The following is a 24,674-nucleotide window of genomic DNA, read 5'->3' as shown; positions in this document are numbered from 1 at the left end:
TGCCAGGGCATAGTAGCGACACACACAAGAGTTTAAAACCATTTTGATGCCTGTATATTTTCGATGAATACTACACAATACATAAAGTATACTTAATATGGCTTGGCCTATGCAAGGCTACAGAGCTCACTTTTAGGCCAAGCTTGTATCTAATTCTGGTTCATAACCAACAATCCAATTTCACAAATCTTTTGAAGCAATGGCTCTGCACTGACTACCTCAAGAACGGTATCGAAAAGGTGTCTTAAATGTATTAATAATTGTTTAACAGATAAAACCACATGTGATTTTGAACTTTTCTCCCTCATCCTCCAGGTGAGCCTGATATGGCCAGTGATCTACCTGCTGTTCTGGGCCTTCCTGCTGGTCTTTTCCCTTTACTCTGAGCCTGTCGTCTGCGGTATTGGTCTGGCCATTATGATGTCTGGTGTCCCTGTATATTTCCTGGGAGTATACTGGGAAAACAAGCCGCAGTGTTGTGATATTACTATTGGTAAGGCAACATCCTGGTGTCTTAGATAAAAGATGTCAGGTCTTGAATTCGAAAATGTTATTTCAACTTTGAGATGCTCGCAAATGTCAGTCTGTCCCATAGACTGTAACAAATAAGGTCTGTCCACTTCAAAAGTGAATTGTGTGAAGTTTGGTTCAGTATTAAATACATGGGTTAAAAGGTTAAAGTACGCAGATGTTCAGTTTTACATACATTTGTCAGCATTAAAGGGGGACCCTGCTTCTCTTATTGGGCAATTTTAAATACGACGATCCAACTTAAGTATTTTTCAAATAAAAGGAAATATGCTATAGATGTAATTGTATCTCTATAAAGTACAGGATTGATTTAAAAAGTGAACCCAGTTTGATGGAGAGCATAAAAATAAAATGGTATTTTAATCAGGATACATGCCAACAAGTATATAAGAAATTCCATATGAACCATTAACTCTAATATCAAAATGTTTTTCTTTGTCTCTTTCCCAACTACATCAGGTAAAATGACTCATCTGTGCCAAAAGCTCTGTTCGGTGGTCTATCCAGTCATGAAGGAGAACGTGGAGCCCCATGGGCCTCACAACAAAGATGGAGACGATGACGAGCCCTCAAACGGCTGATTGATGATGTGCATAAAAAAAAAAACAGACAATTTTTTTGTGAGGAAAAGGCACTTGGAGAAAACTCTCAGAAAGATAAGCATACATATTCACTTGTTTTACAACACTTGACTTTCTAGCTCTATTTTTGACTGGCCTTAAGGCTGACCACCATTTCAGTGTATAGCCAGGGAACACATGTTTGGGATGAAATATATCTTACTCTTGAATTTATGAAACACTGACATTTTGACATCACATTAGAATTTAAAATGTTGTCCTTTTGTTTGTCTTTTGTGGTTTGCTGTTTGGGTCTGGGAGATAGTGGAGAAAAATGTAATAAGCATGATATATATATATAATTAGTTCAAGCTCTGTGTTTATAATTTCATCTCACTATAGTAACACTAAAATGACAATTTTCAGATGGTTTAATGGTTTGTATTCTTATTGGACTCATAACTTTATGTACCCAATTGTATGAATGATTCATTAAATTGTTTCCCTTTTTATTACATACAGGCAGATCTGGCTTTAGAGAATGAAGATTTGCTTTTCCTTGCATTCTCGGTTGCTGGCGGATTATTATTTTTCCATTTAAAAATATGTTCTCTTAATATGATTACGCTTCCTCTTTTCCTAAGAAGTAGTAAAAAATGAACTGTCCACATGCATGAAGAGAGGTAACACCAAAAAGCAGCTGTATTCATTTTCTTGATTTATTAATCAACAGAAAGCTCATGGTAGAAAATCAAACCTTTCCCAAAGTGTGTTTGCAATGCATATTTGGCATATAGTGACCATATATCTAATTTCTAAAGATCTTGCGATTTTCACAGGTATTTGTATCACCTGAATTATGTTTGACACGTTTTGGTATCTGTTAAATGATACTGGGATGCCTAGTTTTCTTTGCATTGTGCTGTATACTGAGGTGGTGGTATTGGTACTGTGCTGCCTGCAGCAACTCCTCATTAATGTTTCATCCACCTGTTGGAACACCTGACGTAGAAGGGGCGGAGTCCACGCACAATGAGCGATCAAATTGCGTAAGTCACGGGCCTATGACAAGCCTAGCTGGGTCAAGATGTCACTTTGCCCTAAATAAGACAGAAAAATACATGAATGTGCCTTCAAAATAAAAGCCTGAAGCTTTTTGTACCCAAATGTTGCATGAATTGGACATTTTGGATGGATCAGAACTTCTAATTCATGCAGCCTAGGTCACAAATTGAATTGCTTATATTTATATACTGGTAACATTTTGTTCACAACCACCGTAAACAAATATCATTTTTAAATGCAGTGTAAAGGTAATGAAAAGCAGAAAGCCTAGAGCTTTTGGGAGCTTGGGTCTGGGGCAGCATACTTTGCTAGTTGGGTAATCCAGTCTTTACTCCATTTAGCGATTTGTAGTCTGCAGTCCCCTGTTATCACTATTTAGGGTGAGCAGTACAATTAGACTAGGCCACTACCACTTTAAAGGTATGAGAGGTAATACTTAGGGTATGTAGACTACTTTAAATATGTATATTTCTTATGATATAATATGAGATATTTACAGGATGCAACTTGACCTGGCCATGACAACTGCCAAATAAATGTATCCAAGGTAGTCTTCCAATGTTTTCTACACAAATACTTTCTGTCCATCTGCTGATGTAGACCTAGCCTAGAAATCTAGACGCACCCTAGCGGCAGCAAATGTAATTTGCAGCCAGGTGGGTCTGGCTTGTCAGACTAGATGTAGACCATGAGATGCGGTGTAAGGCCTGAAAAAAGCTAGTCAGTGGACCTTGAGTTTAGACCCTTTTTCTTTTTTTAAATCATACCTAAGTTTCTGGAGTAATAAACCCTTTTCCCTGTAGATTTGACTTTTCACAGCAGGTAAAGCACAGGAGTAATTAACTAGAAAATGCATTTCCTGCAGAAAATGCGTGGGAATGCTGAATAGCTGAATTGCTAAAGCTAAACTGGATGACTAGCTTAAATCAGTAAGAAGAAGTTGAAGTAGTGATAGTTGAAAAAGTATGAATGGTTTCAATTAACATGAATTTCATTAAAAAGTTGAATAACCCCACTAATGTATAAAATAATTTATTTTCTAACTGAAATTATGCTTAAGTCTGGAAGACTTACAAATGCTATGAGAAACAAAGATGAAAATGCAGAAATATGAAATAAATTGTTTGAAAAATCTCAAATGGATTGCACTGCACTGCTGAAAAACTTGCAAGTTGAAATGTAAAATTGTTAGTTGGAAGATGAACTGCATTACCTTATTAAGCTAAGAGCTGAAATACATTTCTAGAAAAGCTGGAAGCTAAACTGTAATACTGTCAAAAGTGGAAGTTCAAATAAATTGACTAAAAAGGCTAAAAGTATAAATACTTTGTATTATTATCAGACATATCCATTGCATAGAACAAAAAAGCATGACCCTAAAGAGCTGAGAGGTGAATATATTGCCTGAAAAGAAGCGGGATATATACATGGATGAAATCACAAAACACAAATGACACTAGAGAGAGGGAGAGAGAGAGAGAGACAGAAGGAGGGAGGGATAGAGAGACAGGAGGGAGGGAGACAGAGACAGGGAGAAAAAGAAACAGACAGACAGTGACAGGAAGAAACAGAAACGGACAGACAGAGACAAGGAGAAACAGAAACAGACAGAGACAGACAGACTGAGACAGAGAAACAGAGAGAGAGAGAGAGACAGACAGACAGAAGTGGAACGCAAAAGATATAGACTAATGTTCATATTACTGCCTGTAGTATTCAATTCAACTGTCTGTGAAAGTGTTGTCATGGTAACGTATGACCAGTGAAAACACCCTTTGATCTCTGTGATGAGATCTCTTTAATCTTTAATCAGTTAACGACCGTGTCACCTGCTGAAACTGTCACCTGTGCCACACTGTAGCTATTCAAAGACACTGAGAGCAAGCTCTCAAATAAAGGCTCAGACTGCTAAAACAAAAAGGGGTATCAGTCAAATGATGTAATCGTGACCACCACAAGGCCTTTGTGAACGTATGCATATCAAATTTATGTTGATAAACTTAAAAATGTGGGCATATCAGTGATTTAAAAAAAGTGGTTTGCTCTGCGTTTCGCTCAGAAATGTGGAGAATGTTAAACAGGGCAGCGAATGGAGGAAGATGTGGAACTCTTGTCATTTGGAAGCTCACCGAGCCAAAAGTATAAGTCATATCACATAACTGAGCAAATTGGCTGAAACTAGACAAAAATACCTACGTTTTGATGTATAAATTGTGTATGACAAGTAAAAATTGTGAGTGTGAGAGCAATTTATAGAGAAGGGACAAAGATAATTTTTTTAAGGCTCTGTGCTCTGGCGATGACATCATCCACTCTAGCTCACGCAATACACACTCTTGTTTAATAAATAAAATTTCCTGAAACGAACACTAAACTTTAACAGCTTTTTCACAAAAACTGTAAAAGATATCAAAACACTGCGCACACCCCGAATACCTGAATATTTTGTGAACAGTTTAAAGTTTGAATCACGTCTGTAGGTGAAAGAATGTAGGAGGAGATACATTTTGAAGCAGAAGAGGATTTGAAGCACCCTCTCATTGACTTCAATGTTAAAAAAAGTGTTAAAAAGCTTAATATTTAAAAAAGTATAAATAGTAGAAAAAAAGTTGAAGAAGTCCCATCATTAGCTGAAAGAGCTGAATATTTTAAAAGTTGAATGGTTTTAATAGCTGAACGTCTGCAGAAGTTACGGAGAGCCAAAAAACGTACGGAATAATAAAAATGGCCAAACAGAATAACAATAGTTGGAATGCTGCTGAATCAGCATTCCCACTAATAATGTTATTAGCACCTGGGCTTTTTTTACTATGACACTTAAATTGTCTGCTGTGAAAAGGCCTATTCACAAAAGTGTAGAGAATTTATAGCAGGGTTTAGACATTAGTGTAGGGTGATTAATAGGAAAGAACATAGTTGAACAATTAAATTAATGAAAAATTTATATAAAATAATAGTCTTGTTTGTATCGAGCCAGACATTTCTCAGGCACGTGGAGTTCTGCTGGAGGAGTTAAATCCATGACCTTAATATTTCTGAAGTCCTAAACATGGCCTTGGCTCTTTTCCGAAAAGTTTGCGCATACCAGTGAGGCCGCTACAACAATACACTACAATGCCCTCGAACTTGCATACTTAAATGAAATGTAACCATAATAATTAATTGCACTTGTGCTTTCTTTTTTGCTCTGACATGTCAAAATGTCACATACGAAAAATTCACAAGTAACACAGGATGTATTCCTGACGCATCAAATCGCGTGTAATGATCTCTCCAGCCAATTCCTTTAAATGTTGTCTGATTTTAACCGAAATAAATATGTTATCATATTCTAAATGCATTTATAAAGTAGATTTTATTTTGAAAGGTGTGGCAGGAAGTCGTGTAATTATGTTTGGATCTTTTGACACTACATGGATAGCTACACTATTTGGGTTTCCAGCCAACTAACTGCTGCCGTGTATTGGAGGGGGTTCGGTTGAACCGGTTCTCTTTTTAAATACTGGCGACTCTCTGTACAGTGTAGAGGTACGTTGCTATTTTGGAGGTTAAACCATTCACATAACAGACTGCCATGCTAACTTAGCTAGCTCTTTAGCTCGGCAGTCTCTCACTGAGCAGGCTTGACAGCATCTACAAGGTTAGCTCTGTTCGGGCACTTGGCTAGCCTGTGCCTCGTTTCACTGACCTGCATCATCGACTGGGGGAGTGTCATACTAACTTGAATATATTTAATACTTGAATGTATTTTTACAACGTAAATGAGTTATATAGAGGTAGGTAATTGACAGCAACTTTCTATTAAGCCAGGTCTAGGAGTAAATGACGCTATGTACAAACAGTATGTCACCAGGAACAGCAGTCAGTTTACCAGCCTTGAAACGTAGTTGAAGTAGTTTGAACTATGTATGAAATAGACACTTAAGTTGTGTGTTTAAGTGACCGCACAGCTCTTCTAAAGCTATAGTTACTAAAGATGTAGTTATTATAACGTTAGTGTGGTAACCGCTTTGTCATTACATTAATGTTACACACACCTGGAGGCTTTTCAGATACAGGAAGTGAAACCAACCACAGTAAAACTCTGCATAGTGAAGTAGTTTGTTCTCTGTTAATATTCTGCTATTATTTAACATGACACCACATGCATACATACCAACACAAACATCCCCCCCATCCATCCATCCACCCACCTACACACACACACACACACACACACACACACACACACACACACACACACACACACACAGCCATGTCTCCATCAGTGCCCCTGCAGGAGATGATCCGGGCCATCAGGTCAGCGAGGACGCAGTGTGAGGAGCGCGGTGTCATCCAGAGGGAGTGTGCAGCTATCCGGGCACAGTTCAGACAAGCTGACAATGGGGGGCGATCGCACAACCTGGCCAAGCTGCTCTATGTGCACATGTTGGGCTACCCAGCTCACTTTGGTCAGGTGAGGGGATTTTACTAATGCCTGTCATGGGTTTGCTTGGGTAAAGGGGGTTAGCAGTGTAAGAAACCATCATGCAGCTGGATGATCTGGGTTTAGTTAATCGGTGAATTGTCCTCGTGCAACATAGTGGACCAGTCCCTGTGTCCAACTACTATGTCCTAAGCACTGACACAGACATTATCTGTGCTAAAAATCTGGGCATGATGGAGCTCGAAATACATAGAGCAATGAGACAGCACATTGTTGAATCACATTTTGAATCAAATAAGCCATGATAATATTTGTAATGTTGCTGCTGTGTACTTCTTGCCCTTTCAGACTTTCCGTGTCATTAGACCTATTGTGGTTAACTCCCTCAAGCAAAGTCTGCAGCATTGCAAACCCATGTCAGTAAAACTGGGCCACTGAATCCTTCTCAGCTCCAGGGCTGCTGCTCTGAAGCTTGCCTCCACTTGGAGTGGGCAAAGAGCAGAACATTTACCTCAGGGCATCAGTAGTGTCAGTATCTCAAGTAACTTCACATTTAAAGGAGTTGTTGCTCTTCCTACTAGATGGAGTGTGTTCGGATGATAGCCAGCCCTCGCTACAGCGAGAAGCGTGTGGGATATCTTGGAGCTATGATGCTGCTGGATGAGAAGCAGGACGCCAGCTTGCTCATCACTAACTCCATCAAGAAGTAAGGGCAGCCACTTGAACTTGAAATCTGAAATCTCATTTAAAAATAATTAGTATTTATATTTTCAGTAATACTTTATTTTAACCGTATTTAGCATTCATATACAATCAAAGGGGAACTTCACCAATTTTACACATTGAAGTCTGTTTAGAGGTCTTGGGGAGTAGAGTGCGGATCGCACCGCATTTTTACGCCCGGCCCGCGTCCGACAGAGCAGTAACCTAACTCGACCCGTGCCCGACGCAGTTAAAATCTAATTTCTTTCTCATACTAATGACACATGTACGTTTGTTTGTGTGGAAAGCCCGCTTTTATTAAGCAACTGTAGAAAGGCATTCGGAAATGTCAACAGATGAGCGCATCAGCGCACACGGGGCAACAAGCGCACGTTAACACAGGTGCGTACAAGAGGCCCAATCATGGCGCTGATTTGACCGAGCCCGACCCGAACCCGAACATCATTTCTAAAGATCTGTCCGAACCCGGCCCATCAGGTACTGTCGGGTACTGTCGGGTCCCGTCGGGCTCGGGTCGGGTATCCATCCTCTATTGGGGAGTACTACTGCATATGTGAAAAAAAGTTGTGTAAAGCTTTAAGTGGCTCCAGAAGGAGTCTGATAAATTGTCAGATGGAGCTGAAGACTACAAGTTTGAAAATGAAAAAAAAATCTGGAGGTGTGGAGTTAGAAAGAATTGAGTGTAATATACCTTTGTAGCCCGCTCCTCATCTCTGCTAGAGGCTAGAAACTTGAGGCTATATTAGCAAACAAACTATCTGTAGTTGAGTTGCATTGTGGATAATGTAGGCGACAGGTTTTGACATGGAGAATAATGAGCATAATTAAATCGTCATAATTGACGATAGTACATAGTTTCATGTAAATATAGTTATTGCAGTAGACAAAATAGGGAGCAAAACATCAGAAAAGAGACTCCGACCAAGCCAAATATTGTACAGAGGATGGATATTCTCATGTGATTTCAGTAACATGCTTAAAATGTTTGCACTCAGATCTCATTTGTGTGTGTGTTTCCCCCCAGTGACCTTTCTCACAGTAACCAGTATGTGCAGTCTCTGGCTCTGTGCACGCTGGCCTGCATGGGTTCAGCTGAGATGTGCAGAGATCTGGCACCAGAGATTGACAGGCTGCTCCGAGCCTCCAACTCCTACATAAAGAAGAAGGTAGGGACCTCCACAGGTTTGCTCATTTGAAAGGTACTGACTAGTGTTGGGGATAATGTCTTATCCATGTATGCATTCATCCAGTTAAATATGTCAGCTATCATCTCAGTATGATGTAGGATTACTTATCAGCCTATTTGTGATTACACCGATTTTCACAATGCTTCATCAGCAGTAAAACTATCAACCAACATCCACCCGCTCAATGTAGTAACGATGTCACAGTGCTGATGATGACTTGCTCCACTGTTCTTCCAGGCTGCTCTGTGCGCTGTTCACATTGTGAGAAAAGTCCATGATCTGGGGGAGCTTTTTGCGCCCGCAGCTCGTTCCCTCCTCGCTGAGAAGAACCATGGTTAGTGGATCTTAATGACTCATACCTTGTAAGCTTGTCTCACAATTACCATTTCCAACTATTCTCTATGGTTACCGCCATTTATCCCCAGGTGTGTTGCATGGTGCTGTGGTGCTCATCATTGAGCTGTGTGAGCGGAATCCAGAAACCCTAGAGCGCTTCAGAAAGGTATGCTGGATACACACACACACACACACACACGCACACGCACACACACACACACACACGTCTTGATCTGATGAGTTCAGTATCTCTTCATGTATGCACTCTGCAGTAATGCGTTGGTGTTGTGTATTCCAGACAGTGCCAGATCTGGTTCAGATCATGAAAGGTCTGGTCCTTTCAGGTTATTCTCCAGAACACGATGTGGCAGGAATCAGTGATCCCTTCCTACAGGTTAGTCTGGACTCCAGTCACTCGCGGGACCATATCACAGTATCACATCTCTCTCTAGTTTTGTAATGCCTCCGGGCCGGCGATTGCCATGGCCGGAAGGCATAATGTTTTCAGGTTGTCCGCCCGTCCCATTCTCGTGAACGCGATATCTCAGGAACGCCTTTAAAGGGAATATCTTCCGATGATGAAGTGATGACATTTTATATCCAAAAGGTCAAAGGCCAACTTTACTATGACATCATAATGTTCTGCAAAACTGCTTTTCTGGCCATTTTTCAACACCATAACGTAGGAACAGAAGGGGAGATATTTGGTCGGATACTGAATTGGTGACACTAATCTTCAAACGGTGGTGATTGTATAGATCTTCTGTGCTGCTGGGTTGAGGATGTGTGTGAAGCAGCCACGTTTTGCCAAAAAATACACTTTTATACCTTTTTTATTAAATTCCTTCAAAGTATTCACTGCATAGATTATGTAAGTCTGGACAGACATGGATGTAAACTGCAACTTGACCGGTTGGCAGAGGAATACAACCTAGTTGTAGTAATTATTACCTAGTAATTCTAGTTAATTAAGTTAAATGGATGCTTTGCTGGCATGGTGCTGGAACTCTGCACTGCATTACATTGAAGTTTTAACAATAACACTTAATTAACATCTCATCTTTTGTAATAAATCAGTAGTATTCTTAATTTTCCTGAATCTGTGAACAATCAACAGACCTTTGCTCTCCATCTCCATGTGAACCAGGAACTTTTGAGCACTTGAGTCAAAACAAAAGTGACTTGTTCTACCAAGAAATGTCCCTATCCTTCCTTTATGGCTCAGATTCAGTCTACATGGGTACAGACTGGTAATAAATTGTTAATGTGTTTCTTACTTTCAGTTTCTTTCTTTCTCACTAACGCACAGATTAATCATCTCCTCCTATTTTTGGTGATTCTGTGCACCAAAATAACTTGTAGTCCATCTGTTCACTCTCTCCGTTCTCCATCCTCAGGTACGCATCTTGAGGCTGCTGAGAATCCTTGGTCACAACAACGAAGGCGCCAGTGACGCTATGAATGACCTACTAGCTCAGGTCCGATGTTTACTTTCACAAAAAAATAAATAGCCATTACATGAAAATTAGTTTTTTGTTATTTTTATGTGCTTTGTTCTTTGTTTTGAAGTCAGAATACAGAAGTTATCCAGTGCCAAGTATTTTTTGTCTGTGTCAATCCTTACTTTTTTCCACCATTATGGGTTCTTACTGCTAATGCTGACTACCTAGTTACCCAGTTTGTTTTATTCCAAACATACTGGAACATCTAGAGCACATCACATCTTGTGTGCCAGAGGATGTGGAAAGACTTGCCCCAAACTGGGTGTTAAAAACAGCAAATGTACAAGCCTGATGGTAGAGAAGCAAAAATGATTCTTTATACTCAAAATGTCACTTTAGTGTCTGTTACATATAAAGGAATGTATGTTGTTGTATGAGTAATGTACTGATGTGTGTTTGACCTGCCATACAGGTGGCAACCAACACTGACAGCACTAAGACTGTGGGAAACGCCGTGCTGTATGAGACTGTTCTTACCGTGCTAGACATTAAGTCGGAGAGCGGCCTCAGGGTGAGAGACTAGCAGCACTTCTCACTGTGTTTAACCACCTTAACACATAGGGAATAATGTTACCTGATTAATTAATAAATGCACACCTGCGTCATTCCACTTGTGCCAAAGGTTCTGGCTGTGAACATCCTGGGAAGATTTCTCCTGAACAACGACAGGAACATTCGGTTAGTGTTGCTTTCCTTTCCAGCACGCTCTTTCCTCCTCACATTCCGGTTTGTCTTTCCCTTTACTCTTCCCCCATCCTTCCTCTCTTATCTCTCAGGGTCATTGTACCTTTTCCATTCCACAAGGCCAACGGCAAACTCGTTGCAGCCAGAGAGAGAAACCTCCCCACAAGCTGTTATCAGTCTGAGCTCACTAATCACTTTCCCTGGAGCCGTTTCTCTAGAGCCACACCGGAAGGTCACTGTCTGTCTGTTAATGCTGATCTCTCAATTTTGGGCCATGTCATTTTTCATAAGGCAGTGTGGAGACCTGTTACATGTTCCTTGGGGTTTTGTTATGCTACTATTTATTTTGGGTTTGTCTCCATAGGGGTTGTGTGGCCAGGCTTGCCCGTCTGGTTTTTACCTGCAGGGCCCCTGATTCTCTCTGTGGCTGTTTGACAGTAATAGGACTGGTTTATTCCTGCGAGACCTGCCTGGATAGATAACATCTCTCCTGTGCATACATAAATACTTGAACAGTCCATGAGACATGGAAAGATTAATTATTTATATTGCCAAGTTGAGAAAGTTAAGTTTTATACAGCCCTGTCAATATTCTTGATTGCTAGCTGATGGTTAGAATTGTTTTACTATTTATTTGTTTAATATATTCTGCTACACTACATATTCAGAATCTGACTGCAGTGTAAACCTCAGTCAATTCAGTTCACTCACAGCGCTTCATCATAATGCAGTATGTACTTTAAAAAAGGACATCTTTGTTTTTGGCTGTTCTGTATGCGTGTCCAGGTACATTGCCATGACATCTCTTCAAAAGATTGTTGGGACAGACCACAATGCAGTGCAACGCCACAGGGGAACCATAGTGGACTGCCTGAAGGACCAGGACGCTTCTGTCAAGCGGTAACTTTCACCTCTTCTCCGCTTGTCAGGCACAGCTGGTATTTCACAGATGTTCAGTACACTGTTATGCTTTTTCAATATCATCCCCTAATGTGAGTTTTGAGAGAGTCCACTGACATGATTTGATAATCTAAATATTCAGGGATCAGTTCATTTTGAAATAGAAATGAATCCTCCTAAATGTAGGAAACCTCTCAAAGTATGATAATCAAACTTTAAAACTGATGTTGCTCCAAGTCTGTTTCTCTTCACTGATCTCGTTCTCTGCTGGAGTGTATAATATGTGTATAAATATATAGGGCACTCGCATACAAGTAAAACTTTTGACCTCCCTGCCGTAGACCATGATGGCACAGTTGCCATTGTGTTTAGATTCAAAACAATGGAGGCGTCTCGGCAAGCTCTTGCTGTCTGAAAAGCCCTTAATGTATATACAGAATTACTAACATTAATCCCCTTTGGCCAACTCTCCAGCCGCGCGTTGGAGCTTTCCTTGGCGCTGGTGTCAGCCTCCAACGTCCGCTCCATGATGAAGGAGCTGCTCCTCTTCCTCTCCTCCTGCCCCGCTGAGCTGAAGGCTCATGCTGCCAGCGGCATATTCAACGCCGCAGAGAGGTGAGTAACACACTGCAGACACGTACATGTGCACATACGTACGTGATTGTATTACACATAAAGTATCTATGCATGTATGAACACATACTATACATTTGTGTGCATGTGAATACATTTAATGTGATGCAGCTGTTTAGGCTGTAACAAAAAAGTCTCTGTGCTTATATATATGTGGCCGCATGTCTCAGTCTGTCTGTCTCCACTCTCAATGATACCCGTCTCTTTTAGTGGCGCTGTGACGATGAATAGCCTTCTCTGTTTCTAATGTACACCATCTACCTCATAATGAACTTGTTTTTGTGGATGGATTAGTGTGTGGTGTGTGTGTCTGTGTGTCTGTCTGACTCACCCGCAAGCACCACTGAGTGTGTGTGTCTCTGTCTCTGTCAGGTATGCACCCTCCCAGCGCTGGCACATTGACACCATCCTGCATGTCCTCACCACGGTAAATACAGACTGAGCCACTCACCCTGCTGCCTCTTACATGACTTTCTCTCACTCACAACTCTTTTTAAGTTGTCTACTGCCATTAATAATGCACTATGCCTTAGTGTAGATGCCAGGGGCCACATGTGTGAAGGCTGTGTATGCATTAAGACACTAAATGTACCTTTTTATAAACAAAACGTTTGACAAGAGAAAGTGTGTTTGTCAAACAGCCCCAGTTCTTGAATAGGCCATTTATCCTGGACTAATGTTTTCCATTTGTTACATCCCTATCTTTCAAAATGTGTGCCCCAATTTGGAAAGGGAATAAATTAAATCCACATGATTGGTGTAAAAGTCATGCTTACCTAATCCTTTGCGCTGTTCTATCAAAAGGATGTGGTGTACAGAAAAGGAGGTGTGGAGCAAGTGTATAAAAAAGGGTAATGGTAGAGATGTGGCATGAATTAAAGATTAAATACATATCTGTAAATGTCCTTTATAATGTATACTATATGAACTGTGAAGGAAGCGTCCCCCAAGTGAGGTCATTGTGTCTGGGTGGAAATGTGTGTCGACCCAAATACTTGGGCCAGCTGTCTAGCTAATGGAGTTCGGTGTGTGTCTGTGTGTTTTTACTCCGATTTCCACTCTGCCAGGCGGGGGGTGACGTGAGAGATGAGACAGTGCCCAACTTGATCCAGCTCATCACCAACGCCTCAGAGCTGCACTGTTACACCGTCCACAAGCTCTACCGAGCCCTGCTTACAGACATCTCTCAGGTGTGTGTGTGTGTGTGTGTGTGTGTGTGTGTGTGTGTGTGTGTGTGCATGTGCGTGTGTGTACAACCAATCTGAGATCAGATTTGTAACTTAAATCAAATAGTTCACAGTTAAGCCACGCTGACACAAGTGATGCTCATAATGTTTGCATACCATATATCAGAGAGAAAAAGCATGTAATTTGGATTGAGAATCATTTTTGCAGCACAACATAATGTGCAAAATTCCGGAGAAGTTCATTAAAAGAAAAGTGTAATTCTTGAACCAGACAGAACTTTGGTTCCATGGCAATGAGAATGGCTAAGCTTTCGTTTAGTTTGAAATTGGCTGATGCAACTATGTTTATTTTGGGAACCAAGTCAGATGAGCAGTCATGCACTCATCTGCAGTGTGGTGCAGTTTCCCATCTTCCGCCACATTAACTTCTAGTGAATTCAGTAGCTCTGACGTTTCAAATTGCTCCCAAAAACTGTCCTAAAAACTCCTGCAGTATTACTCTATGATTATATTTTACTGTGGGTGTATTGTGCATACTATTTATGTGAGTGTAACTAGAGCCAGACCGAACACACACTTTGATTTTTTTTTGTTGTTGTTGTTTTTGTTCAAAGGACTTTAAGTTTCATATCTTAAGTTTGTATTTTTATTAGGGCTGTCAAACGATTACATTTTCTTAATCGCGATTAATCGTTGAATTTCTATAGTTAATCGCGATTAATCGCATGTTTTATCACATGATTAAAATTCTATTATTTTGCATTTCAGAACAGTTTTTAAGTACATATTAACAATGGAAAGCAATTCTTAGCAGTGGGTCTTGATTGGGAATCAAATGAATGCAAAGAAAGTGACTTTATGAACTTGATTTTAAGATTTGTATTTGTTTATTATATATTTAATCTAGTCACACATTTAAATCTAGAGTCAATATTAGGGTTGGGTATTGTTTGGTTTGGATACCGGTGCTAAAGCGGTACTTTTAAAACAGTACCGGTGCCTTAACGGTGCCTGAACCGATACTTTTTAAGAAAGTAAAAAAAAAGAAGGGTACTAAACAGTTGGCAACATTAAAGAACGGCTTGTTTATTGCTAAGGCCATATCGTCAAAATTAAATGTTTTATAATAATGTAATCACTATAACAATAACTTATTTCACTAGTAAATAGCTGTTGAATGACAAAAACAGCCACCAGATGGGAAAAGGGCATTTAACAACAACTTTGAATGCACCACGACGCTGTAAATTACCAGTTTCTGTGTTTTTCCGACAACAGTAGCTGCAGATTGTTACATCCCGGTGTCGGAATCCTCTACAGTGAAATACAGTCAAACTTTACACCGTTTAGCGTTAGCTGTCAGCGTTGTAACCGTGTTTAATCCAGCTACTAGCTAGCGGTAGGCTAACGTCAGTTGAGTATACATTGACATATATATAAGCGAGTATAGTGTTAACTAGCGTCACGTGCAGCGATGTTTCTGTTTCCTGTAACGTGTGTTTCAGAGCATCAGAGAGAAGTGCAGACATATCAGTGGCACCAGAATGAGGCACCGAAATCAGCGTTGCTGTTCCTGCAGCAGCAGGATGTGTTACGAGGAAGTACGGCAAAATAGTAGCCTGTTAGGCACGACGCAAAGCCGAGTGAAGTGAAAATAAATTAATAAATGGCGCCATGCGATTAATACGACAAAAAAAAATGAACGCATTATGCTCGGCCCTTAATCGCATCGCGATGAACGCGTTAATCCTGACAGCCCTAATTTGTATACATTTTATTTATCAGAACTTTAATATATTTTGATGTTACTCTGTTCTGTTGTGACAATAAAACAAACAAGTTTATTTTTAAACTGCATTATCATATTATTTTAGTGAGGACTCATAAATAACTACAAATAACTAATGTTAGGTAAATCTGTTTTATGTTTTGTTACGCGTTTCTGGATTATTTAAATTTTTTTAAATACATATCGGCCGATATATATCGGAATATTGGATTTTTAAATCACCAAATATTTGTATCGATATCGGCCTTAAAAATCCTTTATCAGTCGGGCTCTAAGTGTAACATTTGTGCGTGCAGCAATCCTTGGTGCAGGTGGCGTGCTGGTGTATAGGAGAGTATGGAGACCTGCTGCTGAGAGGAGAGTGTCAGGAGACAGAGGCTGTTCAGGTACACGCAGCACAAACACAGTTTTATAGTATGATACAAATAAATATTAGTAGTAGTGAGTCAACCTATTGCTAGATCATGAAAATGAAGAGAAGAAGCCAAAATGTGCCATGTTTATCCCTAGTTTCATTATTATAAAATAAGATGTCAGCTTTCAGACCCTGTATTGACACATCTCTCAATCAGGTCACCGAGGACGACGTCCTGGACGCCTTGGAAACGGTTCTGCAGTCCCACATGTCGTCCCCGGCAACCAGAGGCTTTGCTCTGACTGCCACCATGAAACTGAGCACCCGCATCACTGATAATGTGGAGTAAGAAACACTTCTTCTCACTCACAGCAAACAGCAGATAGTTAAAGCACAGCAACAGGACACTGCGGCTAGTATACATTTATTTGTCTCAAAAGAGTGCAGTACAGTCATGGTCAAAATGGTCTGTTGGTCACAACCAGTTAATGGTTACTTTGTCATGTGTTGAGAAAGCAAACTGTCTGGCCATTTATTGAGGAACAACCCCCCCCAACACTGTCCAACTGCATTTGAGTGTGATAATAACATTGCAACACATTTCAATGAAGGGTAATGCTAATGAAAAAAAAGGCTAATGAAAAAAAACAACAGTACCATAAGAATTAGCATTTTGATACGTTGAGTTGTAGCACATAAAAAGCGCGTTATCAATGTTGGCGCAGCTGTTCTGGTCGCTAATAGACTTTGATAGAGGTTAGGAAATTTAAATGTAGTACGTTTAAGTTTAGGACAGGTTTCAGACAATTTCTGAATAGTTGCAGTAGTTTCTCAGCGGTCCCCTAACTGCTTGTCTTTCTCTTCATCACTTCACCACTGCCAGTCGCATCAGAAGCATCGTCAGCATCTATGGCAGCTGTATAGACGTGGAGCTCCAGCAGAGGGCAGTTGAATACAATGCCCTGTTCAAAAAATATGACCACATGAGGTATGCAACAGCACAATGAAGAAGTCCACTTTTCACGTTTTTCACGCAATATAATATGTTTCTATTTTTAGAGCTATATTGTTTTTACAGCGGATTTATACAATTGATAGTAGAAGCAAATTGTTTTCTTTTCTGGCCGTAAAGAGTTGAGATGTTCCGTCTCTCTGCAGGGCAGCAGTGCTGGAGAGGATGCCTGTGATTGAAAAGAACTCCCCGGGTCATACCAACGGAGAGTCAACGGGGGAGGCCATTAAGGACATCCAACCAGCCAAAATCAAGCAGGGAGAGCCACTTTTGCCCCCGCAACCTGCTAACCAGGTACATTACATTGACACAGGTGCATGATATACGACAGCTGGTTAGTCAAGACTGGACTTATGGCCTCTGTCTAGATTTGCCAATTCAATTTCTCTGTATCTGATGTCCTTTTTGTTGGATGATTTTCAAGATTTTACTGATAACTATTCAAGCATCAGCTCTAAGCTGTCTAATGACTGTGGAACATTATGAACCAGTGCGTCAGCACAGGTCCTAAGTCTAGTCTTGCAAAAGTAACTTTTGTGGACTCTTGACACCACAAATATCTGCCTCAGGCTAATAAGTTAGTATCTGTTTGTATGTGATCTAAATATTTAAGTGTTACATTATCATACCCTCTGTTATGGACTGTCCATAATAAATAGTGGTCTCTCATTTGCAGATGGACACTAGGTATATGTTAGTACTTTTTACTTAGTACATTTTGCTAGCCTCGTGTTTTATTTGATTTGCTTTCATGCAAATCAAACTGGAAAGAAGCCCAGCTAACCTGTTAAGCAACAATGTTCTGTTGAAATACACAAATATCAAATACAGAGGTCTACAAAGTTGATAACTGTGTCCTTCTGACTTAATGGCATATAAGTTTCATGTTAATAGCTAATTATTGGTGACTTCTGTTTATCTCGTTTCATGAAAATGTTTGGTCAAAGAACATTCACACAGCCTTACTGTCCTTAGAAGCATTTGCTTAGAATATGCAGAGCAATGTGTTCTGTTCAGGTTAAGGTTCAACAGGTGCCACTCTGTTCTGACCTGGTTTTAACGTCTGTCCTGAGTGATCAGATCACAAGTGGACAGCTCTAGGTGCGTGTGTTTTCACCTGTTTGTAGAATGGGTCTCCAAATACGTCCTCAATGACTTGTCACTGAGTCACTTATGATTTTATTTCACTTCCCCGCTCCATATGCAAATAAACGCGTACATCCTTTCTGTTTGCATATAGGCTGGTCGTGTGAGTGTGTGTAAATGTCAGTTGTTACTTTCACATAAATCAAGAAAAAGCGCTGCCCACAGTCTGTCTGTGCCGACCATAGACTGTAGCCTATATAAAGGAATGCCGACGTAAGGAGATCTACTGAGTTGAGTAGGCGGTCTTTAATGTGGACACAGGACACAATCCCGTTCTCACTGCTTTTAGAACGTGGACACATGCAACGGCTCAAACCACCTTCAAATGTGGTTTTTGCGATCCGATTTAAATGCGTCCTAAGAGAGTTTTCACCTGTAAGTAGCGCTGTCCACTTGTGATCCGATCGCTCAGGATGGATGTTAATGCCAGTTGAAAACGGAGTCTGTTCTGTCCTCCTCCTGTCTGTGGCTTTCCTCAGGTGTGTGATCTCTTGGACCTGCTGGGAGGCTCTGAGGAGTCTCTGCAGCCCAGCCCAGCAGTAGGCGCTCCAGCACCGGGCCTGCTCATCAACACAGCCAGCGCTGCTGGAGGAGACCTCCTGGATCTGCTAGGAGTGTTAGAGCCTGCACCCCTCGCACCAGGTGTGACCCTCAGACACACACACACACACACACACACACACACACACACACACACACACACACACACACACACACACACACACACACACACACACACACACACACACACACACAGAGGAACTGATTTTGGACATGAAACTAGAGAATGCAAAATTTACAAGACTGAATCTTGTGTTCACTGTTCTGAATCAGGCCATCAGATAATCCCTTTGTTTTGCTCAATATTGGTTTTAAATGCACTAATGCACTATGTTATTATATCTGTTCTCCATAGCTCCTACAGTGCCAGTGTATGAGAAAGACGGTGTGACTTTGACACTAAGTTGTGAGAAACAGTCAGACACGGGCCTGACAGTCACACTAACAGCCTCCAACTCCACTGACTCCGACATCAGCAGCTTCACCCTGCAGGCCGCAGTGCCCAAGGTTTGTCTCACCACCTGTGGATAAAACACCCTGTCCCTCACAAGCTCGAGGTCGACGTTGATTTTTGGGCTGCCGAGGTTCACCAGAAAATCCAGCAGCTTGTGGCAGAATATACACATATTGTACACAATTTCTGTATACTTTGTTATGCCTACTGTCTCTCTTCATTTGACCAGTCAATGTTTCTTGCGGGGTGTAGGTTTGAGACCCTGTCATGTTCTCAGCGGTAGTATTCTGTGCAGTAAATGGACCTGAAAAAACATGCATGGGTTTTGGTACGTTTCATTTGATCTCCCCCCCCCCCCCCCCCCGCAGAGTGTCCAGTTACACATGAAGGCTCCCAGTGGGGACTCTCTTCCTGCAAGAGACACAGCTAAGGTGACCCAGATGGTAGTCCTTAACAATCCAAACAAGGTGGGTTTGACACACACACACACACACACACACACACACACGGTCAGGTCAATCCGAAGTGTGACCCATCCCTCTTTTATATCAAGGTGTGTGTGTTGCAGTTTCAAATCTTGTTTTCTTACTTCCATCTCAGTTGAAGCAGTGCCGGTTCTATCTGCATCACACTATATAAAATCCTTCCTCCTCCAGGTGAACCTGAAGATGAGGGTCCGCATATCTTACACCAGCCAAGGATCAACCTTTCAGGATACAGTCCAGATCGACTCCTTCCCTGGACTCGATGCTGCCGGCCAGTGACGGAAGCCATTCGGTCCAACGGGACTATGACAACAGTCTGTGGATGTGTCAGCAGGCATCGCCCCTCACTGACGGAAGGTTCTTTTTCCTGTGCTGTCACACCCTGTATACTACCGTCAAAGCTGCGTTTTCTGAAATTCCTGATGTTTCTGGTGTTTTTACAGCTGAAGAACCTCGTGAACTTGCATAGTTTCCCCCTCTGGAATCCAAGTGTAAATGTGACTGATGGCATTATTTAATATGGCACAAGCTTTGGAAAATGCCCTTATATTATGGAAATACTAAAATATCAGTCGTTATGGGATTTTTGCAATGACAACTCTCCGTAGAAACTTTTTTTTTTTTTCAGCTACTGAAGCTGACTTGTTTCACTCCATAAATATGTACTTTCATGTGGCTCCTGTCAGTCAGTACGTGCCACTAGATCAATTGGCCTCACATAGCACTCTTGTACTCCCTTTCAAGTGACTTCCTTTATGAACTATTTGCCTTTACCATCTTCGTCTTTGTTGAAAAGCAGCTAAACGCTAATGACCCACTACTATTATTATAAAATGCTCCTATCCAGTACACTTAATTTTACTGGGAAACACAAGGACATACATGTGAGCTTGAAGGGTGTAGGATTTTAAACACAACCTTATTCTGGTTTCACACCGTTGCAACCACCTACCTGCATCAGTGTATCCCAAAAAAGCAAAGCCTTTTTAAAAGCTGTTCCTTAGCCCGGTGGTTACCGCCAAAAGTTCACCGCGGTGACCTCTCGGCGACCGAGCAGAATCTGTGCATGGTCACGTGGGCGGCAACCACTGCCTACCCCTACCACCGTGATCAAAACCGCTTCGTCATTGAAATGACTGGAGGCAACGGGTTTGCGCGGGCGGTGTTAAAGCCCCTTTACGTGTTGCATATTTTTCAGCTCAACAGCTCAGAGTATCCTCCTAATTATCCTGTGCCTTTCATCTTCTCAAGAACTGAGGTTTTCTCATGTACAAAAACAATTATATTTGGTTTTGGAGGCCAATAAATGGTTTTAAATGTAAGCGGTTGTCATGTAAACATGTTTTTATCATTCCCATTCAAGCATGCTTTTCCTGACCAGTACCTCCTATTCTATTGTTTACAGAGGCTCCAGAGTTTATTTTCATAAGACTTTCTATAGTGATACAAGAAGAATGGGTATCATACTGTCTACAAGCTCTATATATAAAAAAAAAGAAACGTCCTGTCAACTTTCAACTGCTTTTATATTTTAAGGAAACTTAACATATGCAAATATTTGTATGACCATTAAAAGATTTAACAACTAAGACATTAACTGAACAATTTTCACAGATGTGTGACTAACAGAAATGGAATAATGTGTCCCTGAACAAAGGGGGGGGTCAAAATCAAAAGTAGCCCTCAGTATCTGGTGTGGCCACCAGCTGCATTAAGTACTGCAGTGCATCTCCTCATGTACTGCACCATACTGGCCAGTTCTTGCGGTTAATGTTGCCATCCTGTGTGGCCGGGTTGGGTCAGTGGGTAGAGCAGGCGCACATATACTTGGCGGTTTATGCTTCGACGCAGAGGTCCAGGCGACCTGTGAGGATTTCCTGCATGTCCTCCCCTCTCTCTCCCCTTACTCACCTAGCTGTCCTGTCACATAAAGGCGGAAAAGCCCAAAAAATAATCTTTAAAAAAAAAAAAATGTTGCCATCCTGTACCTGTGATATTCGGATGTACCGATCCTATGCAGGTGTTGTTACACGTGGTCTGCCACTGTGAGGACGATCAGCTGTGCTTCCTGTCTCCCTGTAGCACTGTCTTAGGCTTCTCACAGTGGGGACATTGCAATGTATTGCCCTGGCCACATCAACCCATGCCTCCTGGCACCATGCCTAAGGCACGTTCACGCCGATTAGCAGAGAACCTGGGCGCCTTTCTTTTGGTGTTTTTCAGTCAGTAGAAAGGTCTCTTTACTTTCCTTATAACTGTGACTTCGACCGTTCAAGGTGCATGTTCATTAATTGTTTATGGTTCATTGAACAAGCATGGAAAACATTGTTTAAACCCGTTTAAAATGAAGATCTCTAAAGTTGTTTGGATTTTTACAGAAGTATCTTTAAACTACAGTGTCCTGAAAAAGGGCCGTTTCTTTTTTTTTTTGCTGAGTTTATATTTCAGATTTTAAGTATACTGTGTGAGCACAATTAACTTTAAGTCTATGAAAAAATCTCTGATACAACCCTTTGTTGTAGGACAAAACAGTGAGCTATAAAGACATTTAGAAGAAGCCAGTGTATCGCCTCAGTAATTTGATGACTCATCTTATAATCATAAGCCTCCATTTAAAAACACTTTGGATACTGGATGTCAGCAATGGTGCTCTAAATGGATTTCAGTACAATCTCTTACCAGACTGTTTCAGATCACTACCTTAACTAAGCTGTAAAGAAAAGACCAGGATGAGTATTCTGTCGTAAATTGTCTTTAAATCTTCTGTTTCATGTAATTTTCTAATAAAAATCAGTTTATAGAATCGTCAGCAGGGTCTTGTCTTAGTGTCTGTGTGTGTGTGTGTGTACTAGAGGAAGACGCTTAAATCAACTTCAGCATTTATTCACAAGCAAAAAGAACACTGTTTTCAAACTGTCTTTTGTACTGCATGGGTGCCTGCATCAACTGGTCAATCTCAGAAAGCCAATGTGGGTTTACAAAAAACATTTACAAAGGAATTAGAATGTCCTTTTTTCTCGTTATTGCTGTTGTTGGTTGATTTTTTTTTTTGATTTTTTTTTTCTTTTTTCTTTTTTGCGTCTGCCCAGGAGCGTGGGATTTCAGATCTCTGTGCTGAAACATGGTTAGACGGTGACGGACACCTTAAGCGTTGGCACTCGCTGGCCCCATGACAAAAGCAACTCATGACAAGGAGGAGAGGTGTATGCAGGGCCTGTGGAGCGTTGAGCCGCCTCTTAGCGCCAACACAAGATGGAGCACTGAGCCTCCCTGGATCTTGTAGTCTGCAGCTGTCTTCTCATCATTCCTGGGAGCAAAACAACAGGAGAGAGCACAAGATGGTTTAGAGAAGACTTAAGAAAGAGCATCTCACAGTGACTACAGAGCAAGATTAGTTCATGTTGGAGGAGCTCACATCTGTTTTCCACTGTAGATGAGTCTCTGTTGCTGCGGGGGGATCCCTTCCTTCTCTTCCACCCTCTCTTTTATTCGCTCCACCTTCATTTACGCATAAACAATACATTTAGAAATGATACGGTGCCTTGAGAGTCAACAGAATACAGGTTATTTCTCTTATATTTCACCTTGTCTGTGGGCTCAATGTCGATCTCGATTTCTTTTCCAGTGAGAGTCTGAAACATAATGTCAACATAATCACAACAACACCAGCTTTGGTTTCTGAAATTACACATACTGAGCCTGAAACTACTGTTCAATCAACACAAGGCAGAATTCACAAAACCTGTCCTTTTTCATAGAGGTTTGCTCGATTTACACCAAATTATGTGACCCGTCAGATTTCCAGCTGTATTGTCAATGCAAATGCTTTTATCATGACCACACATTGTATTTTCAAGGATGTAAAACAGACAACACCTGCAAATCTTTACAATGGAGAAGGTAGATCCAGAGAATGTGTGGCATTTCGCCTAATAAAAAACCCCAAATTACTGATTCATTATTTTTTCTGTTGATCAACCAGCAGATTAAGATTTATCGTTCCAGCCATAGTATCGTCCAGTAGTGGTCTACTATCCTCTAGCTTAACGGAATCCTAAGGGTCCCACATTTTGTTGTAACACCGGCCAAGGAATTGGCTAACCTGCTTTGGTGATGCGTTTAAGTTAGCAAGCTATCACATAACAACATAGCTACTGAATGGCGACAAGCGTTACCCAAAGAGCAACATGTGGATAGCTAGTTGGTAGCCCCACTTAATATTGAGCCAAAAAATAGGCAGACATTTAAACTGGTTTAGCATAGAATGAGATACGTGTACGTTAGATTATAATAAATTACTGCGGCCGAAAAATAAATCAGCGAACCGGGTCAGTTGTGTTAGCGGGCTAACGTTAACCCAACAACAGCGACGAGGCAGCGAATAAGTGTAAGCGTAAATAAAACAATGGTCTTACCTTAACTTTGATCAGCATCTTGAATAAACAATGTACAACAACTCGAAATTGTATGAACTGTTAACTGACCAAAACACTTGATATACTTGCAAATTACAACCTCTTTCTCTGTCAGACTTGAAGCTACTTCCTGTGTACAACGCTAAACGCTCCGGACGTGATGGCGTTAAATCACACAAAAGTGGTTCCGCTCTGATAAAAAAATAAAATAAAAATCTGCCATTTCTAAACTCACAGCAGCTTTTACATGGACAGCAATATTGACATAATTTACTTACATTTTTTTTTTTTTTTTTTTTTTTTTTTTTTTTTACAATATCACGCTTTAGAAATATTTCATTACAAGTCAAAGTAAAATTTCACCCAAGAAACAGTATGAAAATATCAGCAAAAAAATGGTTCAGAGTGCTATTACATTAATGGATCATTACTACTCACAGTAATATGTAAGCATTTTAATTAACTATAAAATTATACTGTTGAGTAGTTTCATCTGAATCATTGTATTGTTTTATAAACTGACCATGTTGTGTAGCCTATGTCAAATATTATTCTGTAAAATAATGAGTAACTAGGGCCACGTTCAGCCCAGACTAAACGTAGCTTTGAACACCCTGTTGTGTGGACAAGCGCTCTGCCACGAGTTTACATATACCTCTCTGCTGATTGGCTATCACCTATGACACAGCAAATAAACGAGAGACACACCCACCAAACGAGAGA

General features: G+C 40.8%; 3 protein-coding genes across 3 annotated transcripts in view; 2 read left to right on the top strand and 1 right to left on the bottom strand.

Moving 5' to 3' along the window:
• Positions 1-1,608, top strand: part of slc7a8b (solute carrier family 7 member 8b) — a 13,557-nt gene extending 11,949 nt beyond the window's left edge. Inside the window, 2 exon segments of the mRNA XM_078263326.1 lie at positions 316-493; positions 991-1,608. Of these exon segments, the coding sequence (XP_078119452.1) occupies positions 316-493; positions 991-1,112 (300 nt within the window). The 3' untranslated portion in view covers positions 1,113-1,608.
• A 4,105-nt stretch (positions 1,609-5,713) lies between these two features.
• Positions 5,714-22,345, top strand: ap1g2 (adaptor related protein complex 1 subunit gamma 2). The gene is made up of 22 exons (XM_078264714.1): positions 5,714-5,932; positions 6,410-6,612; positions 7,164-7,288; positions 8,330-8,471; positions 8,730-8,826; positions 8,918-8,994; positions 9,127-9,222; positions 10,226-10,306; positions 10,743-10,841; positions 10,953-11,008; positions 11,801-11,914; positions 12,389-12,529; positions 12,920-12,974; positions 13,615-13,737; positions 15,820-15,909; positions 16,096-16,223; positions 16,762-16,866; positions 17,037-17,184; positions 18,516-18,678; positions 18,953-19,104; positions 19,420-19,518; positions 19,708-22,345. The coding sequence occupies exons 1-22, from the start codon at positions 5,899-5,901 to the stop codon at positions 19,813-19,815; spliced, it is 2,436 nt and encodes an 811-aa protein (XP_078120840.1). The 5' UTR covers positions 5,714-5,898; the 3' UTR covers positions 19,816-22,345.
• Positions 22,346-22,403: 58 nt separating this feature from the next.
• On the bottom strand, positions 22,404-24,114 carry nedd8l (NEDD8 ubiquitin like modifier, like). The gene is made up of 4 exons (XM_078264718.1): positions 23,952-24,114; positions 23,121-23,168; positions 22,952-23,034; positions 22,404-22,843 (listed from the first exon to the last, which is right to left on the bottom strand). The coding sequence occupies exons 1-4, from the start codon at positions 23,967-23,969 to the stop codon at positions 22,720-22,722; spliced, it is 273 nt and encodes a 90-aa protein (XP_078120844.1). The 5' UTR covers positions 23,970-24,114; the 3' UTR covers positions 22,404-22,719.
• Positions 24,115-24,674: the final 560 nt, after the last annotated feature.

Source organism: Sander vitreus, chromosome 12 (assembly GCF_031162955.1).
Source record: "Sander vitreus isolate 19-12246 chromosome 12, sanVit1, whole genome shotgun sequence".
Taxonomy (NCBI): Eukaryota; Metazoa; Chordata; class Actinopteri; order Perciformes; family Percidae; genus Sander; species Sander vitreus.
Note: the sequence above shows the minus strand (reverse complement) of the source record. Positions and strands in the feature narration are given on the sequence as shown.

Coding starts and splice junctions, on each gene's coding strand:
- ap1g2 (XM_078264714.1), top strand. CDS start 5,899: ATGTATTTTTACAACGTAAATGAGTTATATAGAG. Junction 8,995..9,126: donor CCCTAGAGCGCTTCAGAAAG/GTATGCTGGATA, acceptor TGTGTATTCCAG/ACAGTGCCAGATCTGGTTCA. Junction 10,307..10,742: donor TGAATGACCTACTAGCTCAG/GTCCGATGTTTA, acceptor CCTGCCATACAG/GTGGCAACCAACACTGACAG.
- nedd8l (XM_078264718.1), bottom strand. Junction 23,035..23,120: donor ACATTGAGCCCACAGACAAG/GTGAAATATAAG, acceptor GCGTAAATGAAG/GTGGAGCGAATAAAAGAGAG. Junction 22,844..22,951: donor ATCTACAGTGGAAAACAGAT/GTGAGCTCCTCC, acceptor TTTTGCTCCCAG/GAATGATGAGAAGACAGCTG.